This window comes from Cygnus atratus, chromosome 16, assembly GCF_013377495.2.
Source record: "Cygnus atratus isolate AKBS03 ecotype Queensland, Australia chromosome 16, CAtr_DNAZoo_HiC_assembly, whole genome shotgun sequence".
NCBI lineage: Eukaryota > Metazoa > Chordata > Aves > Anseriformes > Anatidae > Cygnus > Cygnus atratus.
Window position 1 is genome coordinate 2,648,327 of NC_066377.1, and position 17,952 is coordinate 2,666,278.

General features: G+C 41.5%; 1 protein-coding gene across 1 annotated transcript; it reads right to left on the reverse strand.

Moving 5' to 3' along the window:
* Nucleotides 1–747: 747 nt before the first annotated feature.
* Nucleotides 748–16,191, reverse strand: BIRC7 (baculoviral IAP repeat containing 7). Its single transcript, XM_035548347.1, has 8 exons — nt 16,075–16,191; nt 7,228–7,756; nt 4,407–4,506; nt 3,726–3,804; nt 3,583–3,628; nt 2,409–2,624; nt 1,444–1,515; nt 748–947 (listed from the first exon to the last, which is right to left on the reverse strand). Exons 2-8 carry the CDS (start codon nt 7,745–7,747, stop codon nt 748–750), a joined length of 1,233 nt encoding a protein of 410 aa, XP_035404240.1. The 5' UTR covers nt 7,748–7,756; nt 16,075–16,191.
* Between the last annotated feature and the right edge of the window lie 1,761 nt (nt 16,192–17,952).

Below are 17,952 nucleotides of genomic sequence, written 5' to 3' on the forward strand. Positions count from 1 at the left end.
AGTTTAAACTGCTCAGCTGGTAATTTCTCATCTTTGCCAAGTGCTGCATTAGTATTTACCTGACACCTTAAAATGAAGGAGATGAGCCTTTGACCCTGTTCAGTACCCACGGCTGGAACTAAACAAGTGACTCCAGGGCCAGTGCTCCGGTCTCCACAGATACATTTAAGAAACAGGTATCAAATCTCAGTCATGTTCAGATGCAGAATTATTCCCACTTACACAGCTTCACATGCTTGGTCCTTATCCTCCCTCATCCTCCTCCCTTCTTGTGCAGTTCGGAGTCTGGAGGTCCCACGCAATATCTTCTGTGAATTCCCAAGGAAACTGGTGGATGGTATAAGGTTGTTTCTCCCACTCATGCTTCTGTAACTTGAATTTCCATTCTTCAGTGTTATCTACAACTTGATTCCACTCTGACATTGTAGGACCCCCACCAGCAGGGCACATACTAGAATCAGATACTCAGACCTCTGTAAGATAAGCCTTTTATTCAGTGAAAGAACAGCTAATTTTAAAACATCTTTCCCCTGCAGTTAGCAGGCTATAGTACTGGCAAGCCTTTTTTTGCTACATGACAGAATATTACATTTAAAATAAAAATCACCACTTTAGCCAGTGCCAGGAGGCACATTTAATAAGTTTTAGGCCAGGCTGCCCTGCAAATAAGACAGTACCAAACTACTTTTCTTCCTCTCTTATGAGTGGACTGTATAGATTAATGTTTCCTCTTTAGCACATCATAGCTCAGGACATGAAAGTCCTCACACTCTCCCGGATGACTGCTCTGCAGATAGGGCACAGTCTCAAGCTGAGGGCACATTCTCCACAAGCTACCAAGTGGCCACATGGAACAAACACAACAGACACATCCCTGTCCATGCACACTTTACATATCCTTTCCTCTTGCAAGCGGCGGAGCTGTTCTTCTGTGCTCAGTGGAGGTTCTTCTTTACCAAAAAAAGAGAAAAGCCAAAGTGTTAGTATTATGACAGCTCCAGAATGCCAGTCCTGTCACCTTGGGAAGTCACAAAGCAATTTGCTCATCATTTTGTTCAGTGACTGACTGTGAAAGTGTCAGAAGTACCTTTCTCAGGCAAATTTCACTTAAGCTGAAAAGCTGCAGCTATTGTAGACTCAATCTTACCTACTTAAGACAGCATATCTAATCATGCTGGACTGAGTAGGGACAGATGTCAGTATCTTTATACTGCAATATGTAACATCCCTGATTAAAAAACTGTTTTAAAATAATAGCCTGCTTCACAAAGGAACCCTAATTCCTCAACATGGTCTCTGTGTTCTGCCACCATTCAAGCTGCTACACATTCCTTCTCAGGATTAAAACCAACAAATACAACAACCACTGATGCCATTACTATAAAAACTTATCCTGATTGTATCTAGGCAGTTTCCTCACCCACCACTGTCACCCCAGTGCACCTGATTCCTTTTGTTGCACAGACTGCACTTCTCCTCTTGAACGTGAGGTTTCAGTGTCTCTCTCAACAGCATCTGTATAACCACGAGAGAAGATGGCATTAAATGCTACCCCTTTCTGCCCTCTTCAGAGGGCACTGTTGAAAGAGATGTAACGTCCTTGATGTCAGTACCATTCAGTCAAGCAGTTCTCTACAGAACTGTTAACCTCATGCATTCAGCCTGGTCAAGCCGATGCTCTCTGGTGCTTACGCCACTGTATTTTTGTAAGGAGGTTAACGCATGCCCACATCTCCTCAGTGGTGGTTTATCTATCAGACAGCGGGAGTCAGCATCTGCTCACTCACTACTATGTGATCACTCACCTTTGAGTCATTTTATTTTTTGCCTTAGCTAAAGGGGTGGCAGACTGATACAGAGACAGGAGCTTTGGAAAGCAGGCTTGTACCAGAAAAAGTCTGTGGGAAACTACATCTTCAAATACACTTCACTTATCAGAGACTCCATAAAACAGGTAACACAAGACAGATGAGAAAAATATGTATTATCCAAACAGAAGTATGGGTATTTTTGATGAAGTCCTTGATTCCATTTTAAATAGACTGAGAGTACACATTCATCCTAAAAGCCTTGCTTCACACAACTGTCTCTGTCCACCCATCTGCATCAACTGATAGGAATTTGTGCAGAAACCCTACAACGTACATCTGCCACTGCAGTTACGGGTAGACAGCTTCAATACTTTCTGCTACACCACAGCCTACTGGAGAGATGCAGTTACTGATACTACAGGAATCACAGTCCCTTATTCTTCAGCCTCTTCAGGCTTAGGTGCATGACTGCTCTTAATTCCAGCCAAGGAAGAGAGGAGGCAGACCCTCAGGACAGTCCCAACAGTGCTCAAGATCAAGTGAACAGGAGGTTAAACTTCCACCAAGAGCATGGGTGGGCAAGTCAGTCAGGCATACCTCTGCTTTCCTTTGCATTGCTCTCTTCCCATTCTAGCTGGAGCAGATCAGAAATCAGTTCAGACTCAGAGAGGTAGTAAGTCCCAGTCAGCATGTATTTGTTCTCTACCAGGCTAACCACCCAGAGGGGGTCAAAGCCCATCTCCAGGACATTATGTGCTACAGAAAACTGATCCGGAGAAGGAAGAGACAGCAATTTCCAGTTCCTTAGAAGATCTGTAAAGCAGTGAGCAGATACTTTACCAAAAAAAGGGGGGGGGGAATAACTGAGCAAAGAGCATGCCACTCTCTGAAGTCATTATACATAAAGTGGCATTAATTTCACAACATTCCTCAAGTTATCTATATAGACAGACCAACATCAAGATTTACAGCTTTTACTTCCAACCATAACTCACAAGAAAATCATTGAAAGCAATTCCATAAGAGCCAGGAGACTAACTTCAGATGTTTTATTGAACAGTGTCAGTGAATAAAGCCTCCATGTCTGGCCCTAGTCCAGAATCTTGTTTTCATATCCCAGAACAGAAGCCTCAGAACTGCTTTCATGAAGATCAAGACGAACTTCCAAGTGAAGCCTCTCTTCCCTCATAATCTAGCTCAACCATTCATCAGTTAATACAGAAGTGGGAAATTCAGCTGGCAGCCTGTTCAAAGGCATAAATCTTTCTTAAGCTCACCTAGTGGACAGGCTCTTCAAGAGAATGAGGAAATCAGCTTTCCACAGTTACACAAGCCAAATTTCACCTACTTAAATTTTCAGCAGCAAATAACAGATGGTAATAGATCCCCAGAACCAATCTGGGACCTTCTAGCTGTTCTCTGGTCTACTGAGAACACTTCAAATGTTGCAGTCTGAACAACTCCAGACAGAAACAACAGAACCATCAGAGCACAGACAAGTCAAGGTAAGGTTAGGCAAGCAGCCAAAAGTCATGTGATCATCCAGACTAGCTAAATATTTTGTCTTAAGCAGGATAAAAGGTCTCAAGAGCAAGTACATACGCTTCTTGTGCTAGAGACCATTTCCTAATAATAAAGGGAAACTGCTCCTAGAACATCAAAACACATCTCAAATCACCAAGTCTACAGAGGGCATGGAAACTGGGGTGAGGTGGAAGAAAGAGCAACACTTCTGACAGAAGACAAAACACCATGTAATTACAGCACCGACCTTGGGAAGCAGAGGAATCTTGTTCAGTCTGATCCCTGGAATATCCCTGAAAGTGTCACAAGATGGTCACAGAAGAGAAGCACACGTACCAGCCTTCACCTAACAAACTCTCATTCACTACACACAAAATATTCATGACTCACTGGAGGTCGAGTGCTGGCAAAGGACTCCTGAACACTGTTAACAAATTCTCTCCCCCTTGACCGCAACAAAAATTCACACCTATAAGCAGAAAGTTTTGAATACATTAGTACAGGACATCTGAAGAGCTGGCTCTAAGACAACACATGCAGAGAGACTCCAAACACACAAGCCACATTTTAGGGTGGGCAGAAGGGGAGAAACAGGAGTCAGCAGTTGAGAAGACGTGATTAGGTTGGCAGGCCAACCTTTGGTTCTCCCACACATGAGGAGGATAGCACAGACTAAGTGGCAGACCTAGAAACAAGTCTTCCATCTTGGCCCACTACTAAAGCCTGAAGATGGTCCCTTACCATGGAACTTTGGCCTTAAGGATTTGGAGCCTCCTCAATGTTTCAGAGATTTCCAGATGGTTACAGACTATAGCAACAGTTTATACAGTTAAACGTGATGGAGCTTACTCAACTAGCTTCTCACCTGGCTCTAGCTAGGTAGAAAAACCTAGAAACTAAGCTAATAACAGGGCCTGGGAGCAGCACCCATTACTCGTACACCTGTGACTGGCTGCCTTGTCCCTCAGCTGGTGGTGCTTCTGTCTTATGGAAGACAAAAAACACACTACAACACACGGTGTGTCTTTTGGCCTTGCTACAAGGAAGATTTGTCAGCCAAGACCAAATTACCTTGGATGCCATTTGGCATGTTCCCTCCACGGGTCATCTCCGAAGGCCCAGTTCCTCATACTTCCATTACAGTAAAAACACCTCACCACATCCCCTTGTCCTGAAAGAGACAAACAGTGTATGAGATCTCATGCCACCTGATGCTCCCCTAACCCTAGATGAGAAGCTGGGGAGAGATTCAGCATAAAATCCCAGGCTCCAGGACAGACCAGGTGAGCACGTGACAGTTTATCAGCATTGTACAAGTTGTTTAGAGGCAGGAAATCCAAAGACAGTCAGAAATCCCAGAGCTGCAGCTGGTTGAGACGATTCCAGAGCTGGGTCACAAGCTAACAGCCCGCATGTGATCACCTAGCGCGCGTGCACACGCACCTGCCCAGTCCCCTCTTGCCTACATTTAGAGCACAGCTATAACCAGTTATACCTATAAACACACTATTTAACCATGATCTGCCGTAACCAGCAGACATACACAGCTGCTATCCCATAGGCATAAAGTTGTATGGAAATATGGTCCCGAGCTCCCCACCTTGCTACTGCGGGTCTCTTCACAATCTGAGAAGAGAAACCAAAGCCGAGCGCAGTTGAGAACTGCCTACAAATGCACTGCCCTAAGGATGATGAAAGTTTCAGCGGAGCCTGAACAGTTTCAGTAAGTTTGGGTCAGAGACGTGATCTTCCAAACATGAGGGCACCATTTGGCTTATTTTGAGCATTTGGTTCCACAGCTCTCCAGCTCGAGTGGCAGCAGAGGACTGCCGTCGCAGGCTGCTTCCTAACAGTGCCCAGGTGAGCCTTTGTGGGGGGCTCTTAAACAGCAGACCTGCAAGTGATAAATCAAGTCCAGCACAAGACAGGTTTTAGCTGCAGACAGTGCTTTACAGTTTATCCTGTGCTCCTGGCCAAGCTGGTCTCTTCTGTTCCTTGAAACTTAAAGATAGAAGCAGCAGCAGGCAAGCTGAAGTAGGCAATGCTCTTTTGCTACAGACATGCATGCTGCTTAGCCCCCACTGCTTCGCCTTGAGCAGACAGGTGCAGATTTTCAGTATTTAACTGCATTTACAGCAAGATTGAGGTTACAAAGCTTCAGTGAAAGTCTTGCAGAAGTAGAAATACATTAGCAAACTTGTTTAACTCAAGCTAAACAGAATAGGTCAGTTATTTAGACAGACCTTCCTATGCGTACACCGCAGGTGCAGATTTGAGGTGCAGCCATCTCAACATTTAGAGATGAAAGGAAAGGGCAGCCTTGCTAAGAAATAGTACTCAAATGGAGAGAGGCAATTCAGTTTCACTGCAATGATGACAGCATGAGACATTCATGATAACCAGGATTTTTTTCAAAGAGGGAACTTTAGTCTGTAGACCCAGACTGCCACTTCCCTCCACATCTCAGTTACTGATGTGCAGATACGAAACCCATAGATGCCTTCATCACATGGAAGAAGGAACATTTCTAACACAAATATCACTATGTTAGATTGCAAAAAGAAAAGGATTCCCACCCACAGTATTTAATTACAGTCAATCACAAATATACTAGAAGGATTTCCTCCAACTGGCCAATCCAGGAAGCAGTACTTACACTTGATACCTATTCAGCAAAGCTTGCAAGGAGGAGCAACTGAGGATATATATATATTCACATGGTAACAAGAAACACTGTATATTTTGCTCAAAAAAGCATCTTTTCTAGTTTGGTATTACAAGTCCAGTGTCCCTATGGACATGAGCTACAAATGGGTTATCTACCTACAAGTTTCCTTGAATTGCATTTTTGAGAAGAGAAGGCTGCAGTGCAAGACTGGGCTTACATGAAACACGGCATGCCAAGTGCCTCAAATCCTTCGAAAAGTGCAAGTAATAAATAGGTTCAACACACACTAATTCCAGTAAAACATATGCTTAAAAACATGCCATTCTTCTATTCCTGCCAGTAAGGGGAAAGACAGCCTTACTAGTGGATTCATCAGTACCCAAAACCAGAGTCCAGCATACGAGGGTATTCTGCCCAAGCAGTACATAAAACAGCACGTGCAGAAGGAAGGATGTGGTTTCTAACTATACCAAGTGTACTTACAAGTATCTGGGCAAGCAATAACATTAAAACAGTGACATCTTCAAAAGCTAACTTGAATAAGAGTTTTTAAAAACATAGCAGATTCCAAAGTAGTGCTTCAGCCAAAAAAAGGCGCTAATTCATCAAGTTTCCTTTGGTGTCTAGGAGCTACAAGCTGGTATAAAGATATCAGCTGACATACACATTCATACCGCCAGAACAGAGCCAGAAAACATTCACCACCAAAACACTGGTAAATACTTCAGCATAAAGCTATGAGCAACATCTAAGGAAGGAACACCAACAGCCAGGCAGGCATTTTAAAGTGCTGCGGGATCCCAAATCAGTAGCACCTTCCTGAAGGTGCTGTGTGACAGCAAGTTGGAAATGCAACTGATTCTGCTTTACAGGGGACCACGCTTACTCTGCTAAAGCCCTCAGAGAAGCACGCTTTCCTCCCTATGTTAGGTTGACGTGCAGTGTGGATAGAACATTCACACTGTGCTGTTACCAAGCAATCTCAAGTACTCAGCTACAGCCCCTGCAGAGCTTTTGTTGTTTGCTCCTCTGAACGGTTCAGACAGGCAAAACTTGCATGAAACACGGTCAACTCCTCTCTCTAGCCAAGATTTCTGGTTTTGCATTTCCTCCAGCATTTGGTACAGTAAATTAAAATTTAGCTATGGGTTCCCAGGAAGAAATATACACAGCCATGCTTTTACAACACTACACAGACAGAAAGACTTTCTTGGGTGTTCCTACCTGTGTAAAAAAATCCTGCTCTAGCCAGTTGCTCAGGATGCATCTCACTACGTTGCGGCCAGTTCCGAAATGTTGACAGTCTCATCTCCTCTGTTACCATTTCTGGGTATGCTGCTTGATTGGGCAGGGCTGTCTCCTCAGTGTCTATCCACTGCAGGAGGCTGAGGATCTGCCCATCCACACAGTCAAACATTCCCTGGAGAGGAAGCAGTTGCTGGTTCTGAACAGCCTCACAGTAAATGAATTTACAGAAAGGGAAGAACTTCAGGTGCTCCACCATCGGGCAATCGCCAGGTTTCCAATCCTTCAGGATACCACCACAACAGAAGCACTGTACGTGGTCTCCTGGACCCACAAAGAAAAACCCAGCCTTGGCCAAATCCCAGGCAGACACCGGTGAGCTGTCTGGCCACTGGGAAAAAGTCGTCAGTCTTCTTGCTTCGTCCCTCATGCTGGAATTGAAGAGCTGGAAGTGAGCAGTCCTGAGACAAACCTCCTCTGCTGGTACCGTGTCCGCCATGCCCTCGTTCTGAAAGAGAATGAGATAATCCAGAGCAGTCAGCTGGATTCCCGGGGTCAGGCAGCACTCACCCTGCGTTATTTGTCCTACATCCCCACCGCTCATCCCCACGCATATTCTGGAAAACTCGTGCTCTTGACAAAGCTGAGCTTGTTTCGGAATTGCAGCCTAATCGTAGATCCGGTGCTTGTGTACTTTGCTGCTAGAGTTTTGCTGAGTCCTTGCTAGTGTGCCTGAAGGGAAGAGACCTGCACTTTCTGATCCCCTCTGCCAGTTTATCAGAGAGATGCTTGCGGGAACAGAGTGGAGGGGGAGGGCAAAACCTATGCTACCTCCTGCTGAGCCAATCCAGCTTTCAGCCTCAGATCTGTGAGATAAATCCCCAATCATTTTGCTCAGCCTTAAAGCTATCAATCAAAAGACTGCGTTTTTGCCCCCTAAAAAAAAGACAACAGAGCAGAAAACAGCCACACCCAAGCAAACACTGAGACCACGTCCAGTTCACAGAACCAGACTATTCATAACCTTATTATGCCAATTAAACGTAACAGAGGAATATCCCTCTTACAGAGTACTCTCCAGGAAGCAGTCCAAAATAATTAAGCTCAGTTGCTAGTGAAAGGTGTCCTTAAATCAAGGAAGGATAAGACACTTTCTGCCTGGGCTAGTTCTACACAAGGGGAAGTTAAAGTTAGTGAATGTCCTGTTATCCAAGCCCACATCCTACCTAAGGTAAAAGCCCTTCCCTGCAAAAGCTAGATTGCAACTCAACTACTGCTTCTAGTACTCTCTATACTGACTGTAAATACACTTTCAAGGGTCATACAGTCACACAATCAAGAATCAGGATCAATTGAACTGATTGACACCTAGAAGGTGACCAACAGAACAGAGCACAGAATAAGCTTCACAGCAAAAGAAAAAGAGAGTTACTCCACCCAAAAACTTCACAGCTGAATCAAGTTGTTGAATCATTTTTTTTTTTAAAGAAAGATGTGACATAGGAGAGAAAGAGATGTATATTTAGTTTTGGCTTACAGGGAAAAAAATGCTATGGTTTGCCTACTTTAAATCCTCCACAAAGCATATAAATAGCTAATAACTCTCCACACCAACTCAATATATTAAGTAGCTATAGCACAAATAAGAGACAATATTTTCTCATTACCCTCTGCTTACACCTACTTAGCAACATACTTTTGAAGCCACATTACAGCTAATATCAACAATTCTCTACAATTAGGGAAATAAAAATGCAAAAAATGTACACCTTACTTACCTGTAGTAAATTATAAACCACTTCCAATAACTAAAGCTCTCCCAACCCAAATTCCAAGCAACACTCTCCTCTCCTCTCCTCTGCCCCCACAGAGACCTTTCCCCAAGAAAGCAGAAGCCCTTGCACAAGGCAAGTGATACCACCTGGCACAGCGGCCATTTCTAAAGCATCTTTTTCCCCGATTGGTTGGGTTTGTATTGAAATTCTCTATTGGCCTAACGGCCCAAATTTCCTCAATGCAAGTCATCTGGCAAAGATGTGAAGTTGATTCTGAGGTTCTTCCAGAAAATAACTGCTTGAGCCTAAGAAACAAGTAAGTCTTGTGACCTGGTTAAAACCAAGCACAAAAATCCTAGCATAACAGTGGTCGTAGCATCTTGACTTCACGTAATGCTTGCAGTCCTGTTTTGCTGTAGTGGTTTTGCCGCTAGATCTGGAGGCTGAGCAGTCAGGGTGCGAGGTTCCTTCTCCTTGGTGCAGGGCTTCACAAGAACACCCAGCCCTTCTGCTCTGTCATCTCCTAGGGAAATCATTTTTTTGTCCTTTTTACATGACTTTTTTTTTTTTTTCCAGTTAGCAGCTATGACTTAGACAATCTTTGTGCTTATGAAGAAACAGAATGTGTTTTAGCACTCCTGGAGATGTACAGATAATCACTGAAATGTACACACACGGTAATAACAGCAGTGGGTATGGCACTGTGGTGTTAAAAGGCTCTGCACTGCTATGGCTCTATCATACATTTCAAGTACAGCTGCGCTCAGCGTGCTCCTGATTTTGCAGGTATTAAAGCAGCCTTCCAATAGGCAATTAAGTGAAGTAGTTGCTTAGAGACTTGGAAGAGTCAGGCTGTCAAAGACTGTGCCCCGGTTTCCCTGTCCCTCAAATAAGGACTGCTGCATCTCCTACCTCAGAAACATGGTCTAAGGATTAATTAGTCTGATTCTGATGTCCACTGAAAATCTGTGGACCCTGACAATGTAATGGAGGCTAAGTAGATACAAATTACCTCCATAGCAAACGTCTAGCCATGTTAATACAGTTTTCCAAAGCCACATTGAAACAAGAATTTTATTATCAGCTGAATCAAGTGCAAACATCACTCGTGCATTGTGATCCTCTAGGGGAGTTGCTTTCAAACCACAGCAGCTGACACTGATCTGTGCCACACCAGAAAAGCGTGGGAGCCTTGGGAACGTGGATCGCTGCTGGAAGTAAAAAGGTTCTCAGTAGGACTACTGATTTTCCTAAATTGCTGATGTTTTGTGCAATTATTTCTTCTTTAATTTTGATTTCATATAACAGAGACAAACATAATCATATTCTAAAATGAGACTGCCAGAAATAAGTTACGACATACATCAAATACGCTGCGATGTCACACAGGGGCATGACAGCAGCTCCTCACAAAGTGCTTGCAGTAATGCTGTGACTATAATAGCATTACTCTATCTTCTTCACCTTGCACTCACACACGTTTTGCACCTTACAATTTCTAAGAAAATGTACTATAAAATGAAAGATAATAGCAACAAGAACTTACTCAAGAGTGCTTGAATAGATTATGTTGCCCTTACTTTGGGGATAAGCACTAATTCTTTTGCTACCATCACATCTTTACAACTTGAAATCTTTCTATTCCTTTGCTTTCCTGTGGTCATAATTCAGAAGGAAGGGTTTTAAGGTCAGTTTTGAAAGGTGCAGTTACTTGAAAATGTGTTTGTCTCTACTAACTTCCTGCCTGAGAAGATGCATGCATCTTATTCTAAACTATGTATTTGAGAAAACATAAATTGCTTCTGTTAACATAAGAACACAGGTGTTTTATGCTCATAAAAATGATAAATCGGGAATTTTCTTCTAAGAATCTTCTAAGAAGATCCATGTCCTTTTCTTACAGGCAAGCCTATACAAATATTTTAATTAAACATTCTGTTGTTGAAACTTTTTTTAAATTAAATACACGTTTATGAAAATCCCTCGAGCAGTAGGGGGCAGTGCTTATATATGAAATTTACAGAATCTTTTAACGTGAAGGTGGTTCATTTAATTTGTCCACAATGAATTTATATGTAATTGCACATTATCTTCTGCTCCACATATCCTGTTCTTGAAGAATGTATCCTAAAAATGCAAGATATGGAGTTAAAAAAATGTCCCTCTTACAGAGGCTGTTTGGGGACTATTAATGGCTTATGGCAAATTACCTGGTGATAGATAAGAACGATCAGTTCTCATCTTACGACACGTTTTACAAGCAATGAGCTGGTTTTGTACTGCTTGTAACTGCCTTGCTTCTAAAACGTGATCTCAGGAGGTACTGGGAACGTGGCATGCTCCTGGATCTGCTGACTTCACAGTCACACCCACCCTCAGCAGCAGTCTGCAAGTCAGGGATGCTTTCGTGGAATGCTTAAAGAGTCTGACAACAGCACAGGGCAGCACCGATGCACCCACTGTCGTGTTGTTGTAGAGGTGTACTGAACTGCCAGGTCTGTTCAATTCCACTTCTCCTAGGGGGAGCCCCTGGGGTGGCTGGGGCTACGGTTCCACGTTTAGTCTACATCAAGGGCAACTATCTCAAAATACATCACAGATATCCTCTGCCTCTATTTTAAAGATGGTGATATCGAACACAGGGAAGCTGAGTAACTTGTCAGATTTATGAGGTGCCTTGGGCAGTGTCAAGAACAAGTTCTTCGTTTTTCTATATTGGCCTTTCCCTATCCTCCAAGCCTGTTAAAGGGGGAGAAGCTGTATATGAGTTCAGAGGAGCTGAAAGACAGCTTCTAAGTTAATTTACAAAATTTGACTGATTCAGCAGTGATTATCTTTTCTTTTTTTTTTTTGGTAGTTGTTAATATAGTGTTCTTTTAACATCATGCAAGCTTCAAGACAGGTTTAAAGCTGGTTTTCTTTGGGGGACACTCACATAACAGATCCTGGAGGGAACATTTCACCAACAAAGGAAAGCTCATAAGGACTACTGACTGTAGAAGAAGAAGATGAAGTGACAGGAAGTATGATGCCGAGAGAAAAATAAGCCAGCATGCTCAAGGACAAGTGATGGGGTTTTATTTTAGCACATCAAAATTTTGAAAGCAAATAACATCTTCAGTAATGTGTTGTATGAAACTAAGACTGATTTTTTTTAGCAATCTGCGTATATATTTAGTTCCTTTTCAGAGGATTAAGATGTCCTACTGAGTTTTTGAGCTTGTCTTAAAATGAAGAGCATAATGAGCTAAAGACAAACAAATGTGGAAAACAGTAAGCATCAACCAGGAGGCCAGGACAGATCAGTGATAATGATCAACAGCATCACCACCATGTCCCTGTACGAGGAAGGCATTAAATTCTATGCTGCCGAGCTTGTTTCGGGGGTAACTGGAAGCCCATGCCAGGCAGTGATTTCAAGCACTCTAGGAAGAAATAAATGTAAACATAATTAATCAAAAATATATTTGCTAATATCAGCCTAATTTGGAAGGAAAGCAATCAAATACAAGGGCCAGAGTATAGCTGAAGACAGTATGAGAAAGAGCTCGGAAGGGCTGAAGTGACAGGAGCCCTTGGAAAAACTCCAGCTGAGTTCAGTATCTCTAATCTTAAGGTTCTACACGTATGTAATGGGATAAAGCTGTTTTGCATGGTTTAGCTCAAGGAAGACTATTGTGCTTTCATTGCTCAGCTAAGAGAGAATCACAAAATCCTGAGGAAGGAGGCTTTTGTAACAGGGAAAAACAGTGTATCAGCTGGCATTATCAAAGAAGCAAGGAGGCTGGGAACGTGGATTGAGATGCCATTGCTTGACATTGCAGCTGATCTGTAAAGGGGCAGGATATCAAGGAAACTTATAATTCCTGTTCTCATTTGTTCAGAACCACCCTTAACTGCTCCATGGAGACAAGCACCCATTTTTCAGAACAAAACAGGGCTCAGTTCAGACCTTGTGATATAACTGCTTTCTGGGCTGAGGCATTAAATTAGTTGCCATAGAAGTAGGTGACTGCTTCTTCTGTTTCTCCATTTAGGGTCTTGCTCTTCATCTTCTGGCTGCCTCTTCCTTATCTATTATCCCTGATCTCCCTTCACACTGAATGGCCAGCTGGAATCATCCTGCAGCAAAACACCTGCACTCTGCTGCTCTCATGAGAGCTGCTGGCAATGTATTTCCTGCACCAGTAAAACCTTTCAGGACGCCTGTCTGTCCAGCTGCTTTCCAGTGCAGCACTGAGGGACCACAGCAGGTTGCTTGCTATCTGTTGACACAAACTCCAAGGCATCCATAAAACAAATCCACTGCGGACAGGCAGCATGATCCAATTCAGTGAATAATGGCAAGGCACAGTGAAAAGTGGCTAGTCACACCAGAGACAAACACAAAGCCACTCCCCTAGGGCAAAGCTTAAAAGACTCCCTTTGCTTCTTCATTCAGCTCAAGGTCCTTTCGTTTGCCAAAAAACAAGTAGTGCCATATATCTAAAGGGATCTTCTCTGCTTATCACTGTCTCCCTTGCTGTGCTTTCCACCCGAAGACTGGTCATTTTTAATTCCTCACTGGATATTTCAACAATAATCAAAAACAAATTTAACACGTTAATAACATAATAAAAGCTTAATCCTTCTCTATGTTAACAAGCATTAATTCAGGAAAGCTGAAAAATGTTGCTATAAATACACTTACAATAAACTTACACTGCCAGAACTAATGCACAGGTAACAGATGCATGTTTTAAGTGATTTCCTAAGGATTCCAACCTTTTAATCTCCTCCCTGAATACTTTCTTTCAGCCCTAACTACCACAGCATCTGATTGCTTCAAAACTTTATGTATGGTAATAGTTAGGAACAGCTCAAATGTAGCTTGCAACACTATTCATGAAAAGTGCTTAGAATCAAACGCTATTTATATACCAGCCCACAGGAACAGAACACAGTACATATCAAAAGAAAAATCTGCACAGTACAGCAGATAGTCAAAAAAAATCAATTGAGGAACTGATAGTACTGTGGCTTGAAAGAAAAGCAAACTAACATTAGTGTTTCTGCCACAAGTCATTATTATGTTTTATACTGTTTCCTAAATTCATGATTTCAGTGTCCAGCCTATTACAAAAATATGTTATAGAAGATAGAGTGGGTTGAAAGCTGTTTAACACTTTTTCAAAAGCTATTTGTAGAAAACAATTGCTTTCTTACATTTCTAGATGGCTTTTGGAGATGAAAAAAAAAAGTTTCTTTTTCAGGGACCTCTTTTCCTCTTTTTTTTTTTCCTTTTTAATTGGTTTTCTGCTCCTGCTTGTCTTTGGCAATGAATACAAACATCGTCAAAAAAAAAAAAAAAAGAAAAAAAGGACAAAACCGGAACTCACCCATTATCACTTAGGGTTTTTTCTGTTTGATTCCCACAACATTCTGAAGTCTTACAAAAATCTGTAAGAATTCAACACTGCCTCAAACTGCATGAGCTATTTTATGTTTTCAGCAGAGCAATGCCATATCCAAAGAGCAAGCAGAGTGCTTAGAGGCCTGAGCAGCAGCACAGGGATTAAAAATACAACTTTGTTTCTGGAGAGAACTGGCTGGCTAAAAACAATTCCATGGTGAGCGTGGAAAGCATGAATGATAATCCTTTTCTTCCTTCCTTTCTGATTAGGATATGTTTTTCCCAAAGATAGGCTGTGCTTCTTCTTCCTCTCTGCTTCTGCCTCTCCCTACCTCCTATTGTTTCCTGCTTCTTTCTGACCCTTACACAGAGGAGCTTCACACTTGTGTTGTATTCCCTGGCATTCCATGGCAGGAGGTATAGGAACAAAAGATGTGTAGCCTCATCTAAACTGCATGGCATTGCTACTCCAAATTCTTCACAAAACTAACAAACTAACTAATAAAACTAACAAAACTTTTCAGAAGATATTGCTATCAGCTGGTGACTAATGTATGCTCCACCATTCAGCCATTAATTACCTTTAAAGAAGGATTTGTCAGACATTGTTATGACTTTAATAGAACACATTTTTTAATTGGTGGAAAATTAGCCATTAAGGAATATGGAACATCTAATTTTCTGACTAAATTCTGCTATAGTTTGGAACATGTTTTTATTGCACAGAGATGTGCCTAGCTGCCTATTACTTGGGCAACAGGCAGAAAGGTATATGCTTGAGCTATTCACACTAACAATCACCTATTTCTCCCATGCAAATTGACTCAGAATAGGTTTGCTTTGCCCTGTATCAATAATCAATAGCAAGAATGAAAGATAAGGAAGAAAGATGACAGACCAACGTGAAAGACACCGCAGAAAGATGAAGTGAAAAATGGGTGAGACAATTCAAAGAAGTAAACAAAGACTGACCTTATAAGTTAATGGAAACTACATAACAGCAACAAAGAGTTGCTGATGACAAAGAACGAGAGGGACACTTGTGATCAGTCATTGCTCAGTTGAGGTCCTTGCTACAGCTTTCCAATGAAGTTGTCTTGCAGTGAACAGCATGTGATGAAGATGTCAGATGATATCTGTTCACAGGACACGCTCTTTGCATATCATTTTCCTTCTCACGTTTTCATAAAGCATGCCAGTGACATGAAAAATAGGAAAGAACAGATAGTACTTCTCTGTGTAACTGCCTTTATTTTACCCTAAAGTGATGGAAATTAAAGCTGGATCCTTGCTTTGGTTACATTCCACAGAGGTGTAGCAGAGAGGGAGATGATTCCAGCATGACAATGCTTGATTTTATCTCCCTGCTCATAGCAGAAAGGGCTGCATAAGATTCCTGTAAAATCCAATTTAAGAAAAAATGATCTTCTGTAATTTATACACCAACTCTTCCAAGATTTCAGAGTGTTAACAAAGGAAGAAAAAGGTATTGTTAAATATGTCTTCTATGAGAAGAACATACCACTGTGTTTGTCTCAACAAAGCCAAAACAAAAAAAAAATTGTGCTAGCCCACAGGTTACACTGTTACTCTCCAAGAGTATTCTGAGAAGAGAGAAAATTCAATTTAGCTGAAACCATTCTGAATATTGCGTCTTACCCATGTGCTTCAATTGAGACTCCTTACTGGTTTGTTTCTAAAAGATTGTGTACTTCTCAATGGACAGGCAAGATCATTCTTAAAGTCACCCGGAAGAAGCAGCAACTCACATTTTCCTAATGCAAAAGAAAAAAAAATCCCACAAACATGCATTTAGACAAACATATACATATATACTTGACATGCTCTGACTTTGAATCTAAAATAACAGGTATAGTCTAATAGCTTTAGTTCCCTGTACCTTAGGGTGCTGAAACAAATACAGTTCTAACATTCTGCCTACATACACTCATGGCTAGGATGATTCATAGTCACATAGCTGCTATATCAAGACTAGTGAACATATACAATCACATGGACTTCACAGCAGTGCCCATCACCCAAGTATCCAGGACAAACCTTTTCTTCTTTCTGACAGATGTTCCCCACTCATGCCCTGCTGTTTGATTTTTCTCACGTTTGTTTCTGAAGCAATGTTTCCTGGATGGCCTTTCCAGCTCACCCAGGGACTTCGAAGAGCACACACTTACTAAATGTGTCCATAACATATACCATTTGGCAAACAATTAAAATGAAACATGCCAATTATTACTTTCAAGCTAAGACAAAGAATTCAAAGCATCTCCAGGTGCTGAGCATTAACGCAGTATTCTTTCTTACATCTGATGACTGATCAGAAAAAGGACAAAAAGTGGACTGTACATTTCAGATATTTTATTGGAATAACAAATACAAACTCAAACTAACAATTCCTGAACTTCTAAAGACAGAGAAAACTTTGGTTTTAACTGTATCTAAAAGAAGGGATGGTTGCATTGTATCATTGTATAGTACCATTCATGAGGACTAAAATTTATCAATTTTACCCCCAAAATTAAGCATGAAAAGGTTACAAGAAAGGTTTGTAATCTCTGGAACTACTGTTTGGTATGTCAGTCTTAACTCTGAGCATTGTACAAGTTGGTACTAGGCCCAGTTTGGGCCTAGTTATTACCTCAAACAAGTACACAATATATTATACACATGTTGAGGACCTAATTCAGATTCATTTTTCTCTTAAATATGTTAATGTTGTGTGTATCTGGTAACCGTATACGGTGCATGTTTGTATGAAGAAACCTACACAAGAAGTATGTTCAAAGGCAAAAGAGACTTACCAAACTAAATCTCTGCAGTTATTTTGATACTTTCAAGAAAAAGTCAGGTTTCTGGACATTTATTTCCGTTCTCCAGATATCAGGCACCTATATAACATGTTACAGGACAGTTTCAGTAATACTGTTAATCAGTGAAAATTCTGTTACAACTCTTATTACTGCAGCAACTTCCAAAGAAGCCAGAATTATATTCTACAAATCTCTAATACCTTATAACATGTTTCCACTGTTCTGCAGAAGTGCTAAGATGAAACTTCTGTTTGTTTGTTTTTTGTGTGTGCATGTGTGGCTTAATAGGCTCCCAGTCCACCAGACTCCAATCAAGCAATGATTGAACTATCACTTACTAAGTTTGTAAGTCAATAGGGCAATAAGGCCTCTGGTCATTACAAAATTATAAACAATAAGATAGCAACACAGTGCTGAGTTCTGTCTCATCACAAAACATTTATGATTTGTTCATCAGAACTCAAATAGATATAAAGTGGATTATCATACAACTTTCTGTATTATAATAAGTAATCTAACAAACTGCAGGGCCTTGGGGAGGGCATGGGCTGCCTTTTTGTTCTGTGCAGCACCAAAACATTGTATATTGACCAGAGGGTTCTGAGTGGGATCCTAAAAACTAACAAGAAGTTGCAACAGTTGTCATTGCATGTTCCACCCATTTAACAAAAAAAAAAACAAAACCAAAAAGCAAGCTAGCAACCGAAAAAAC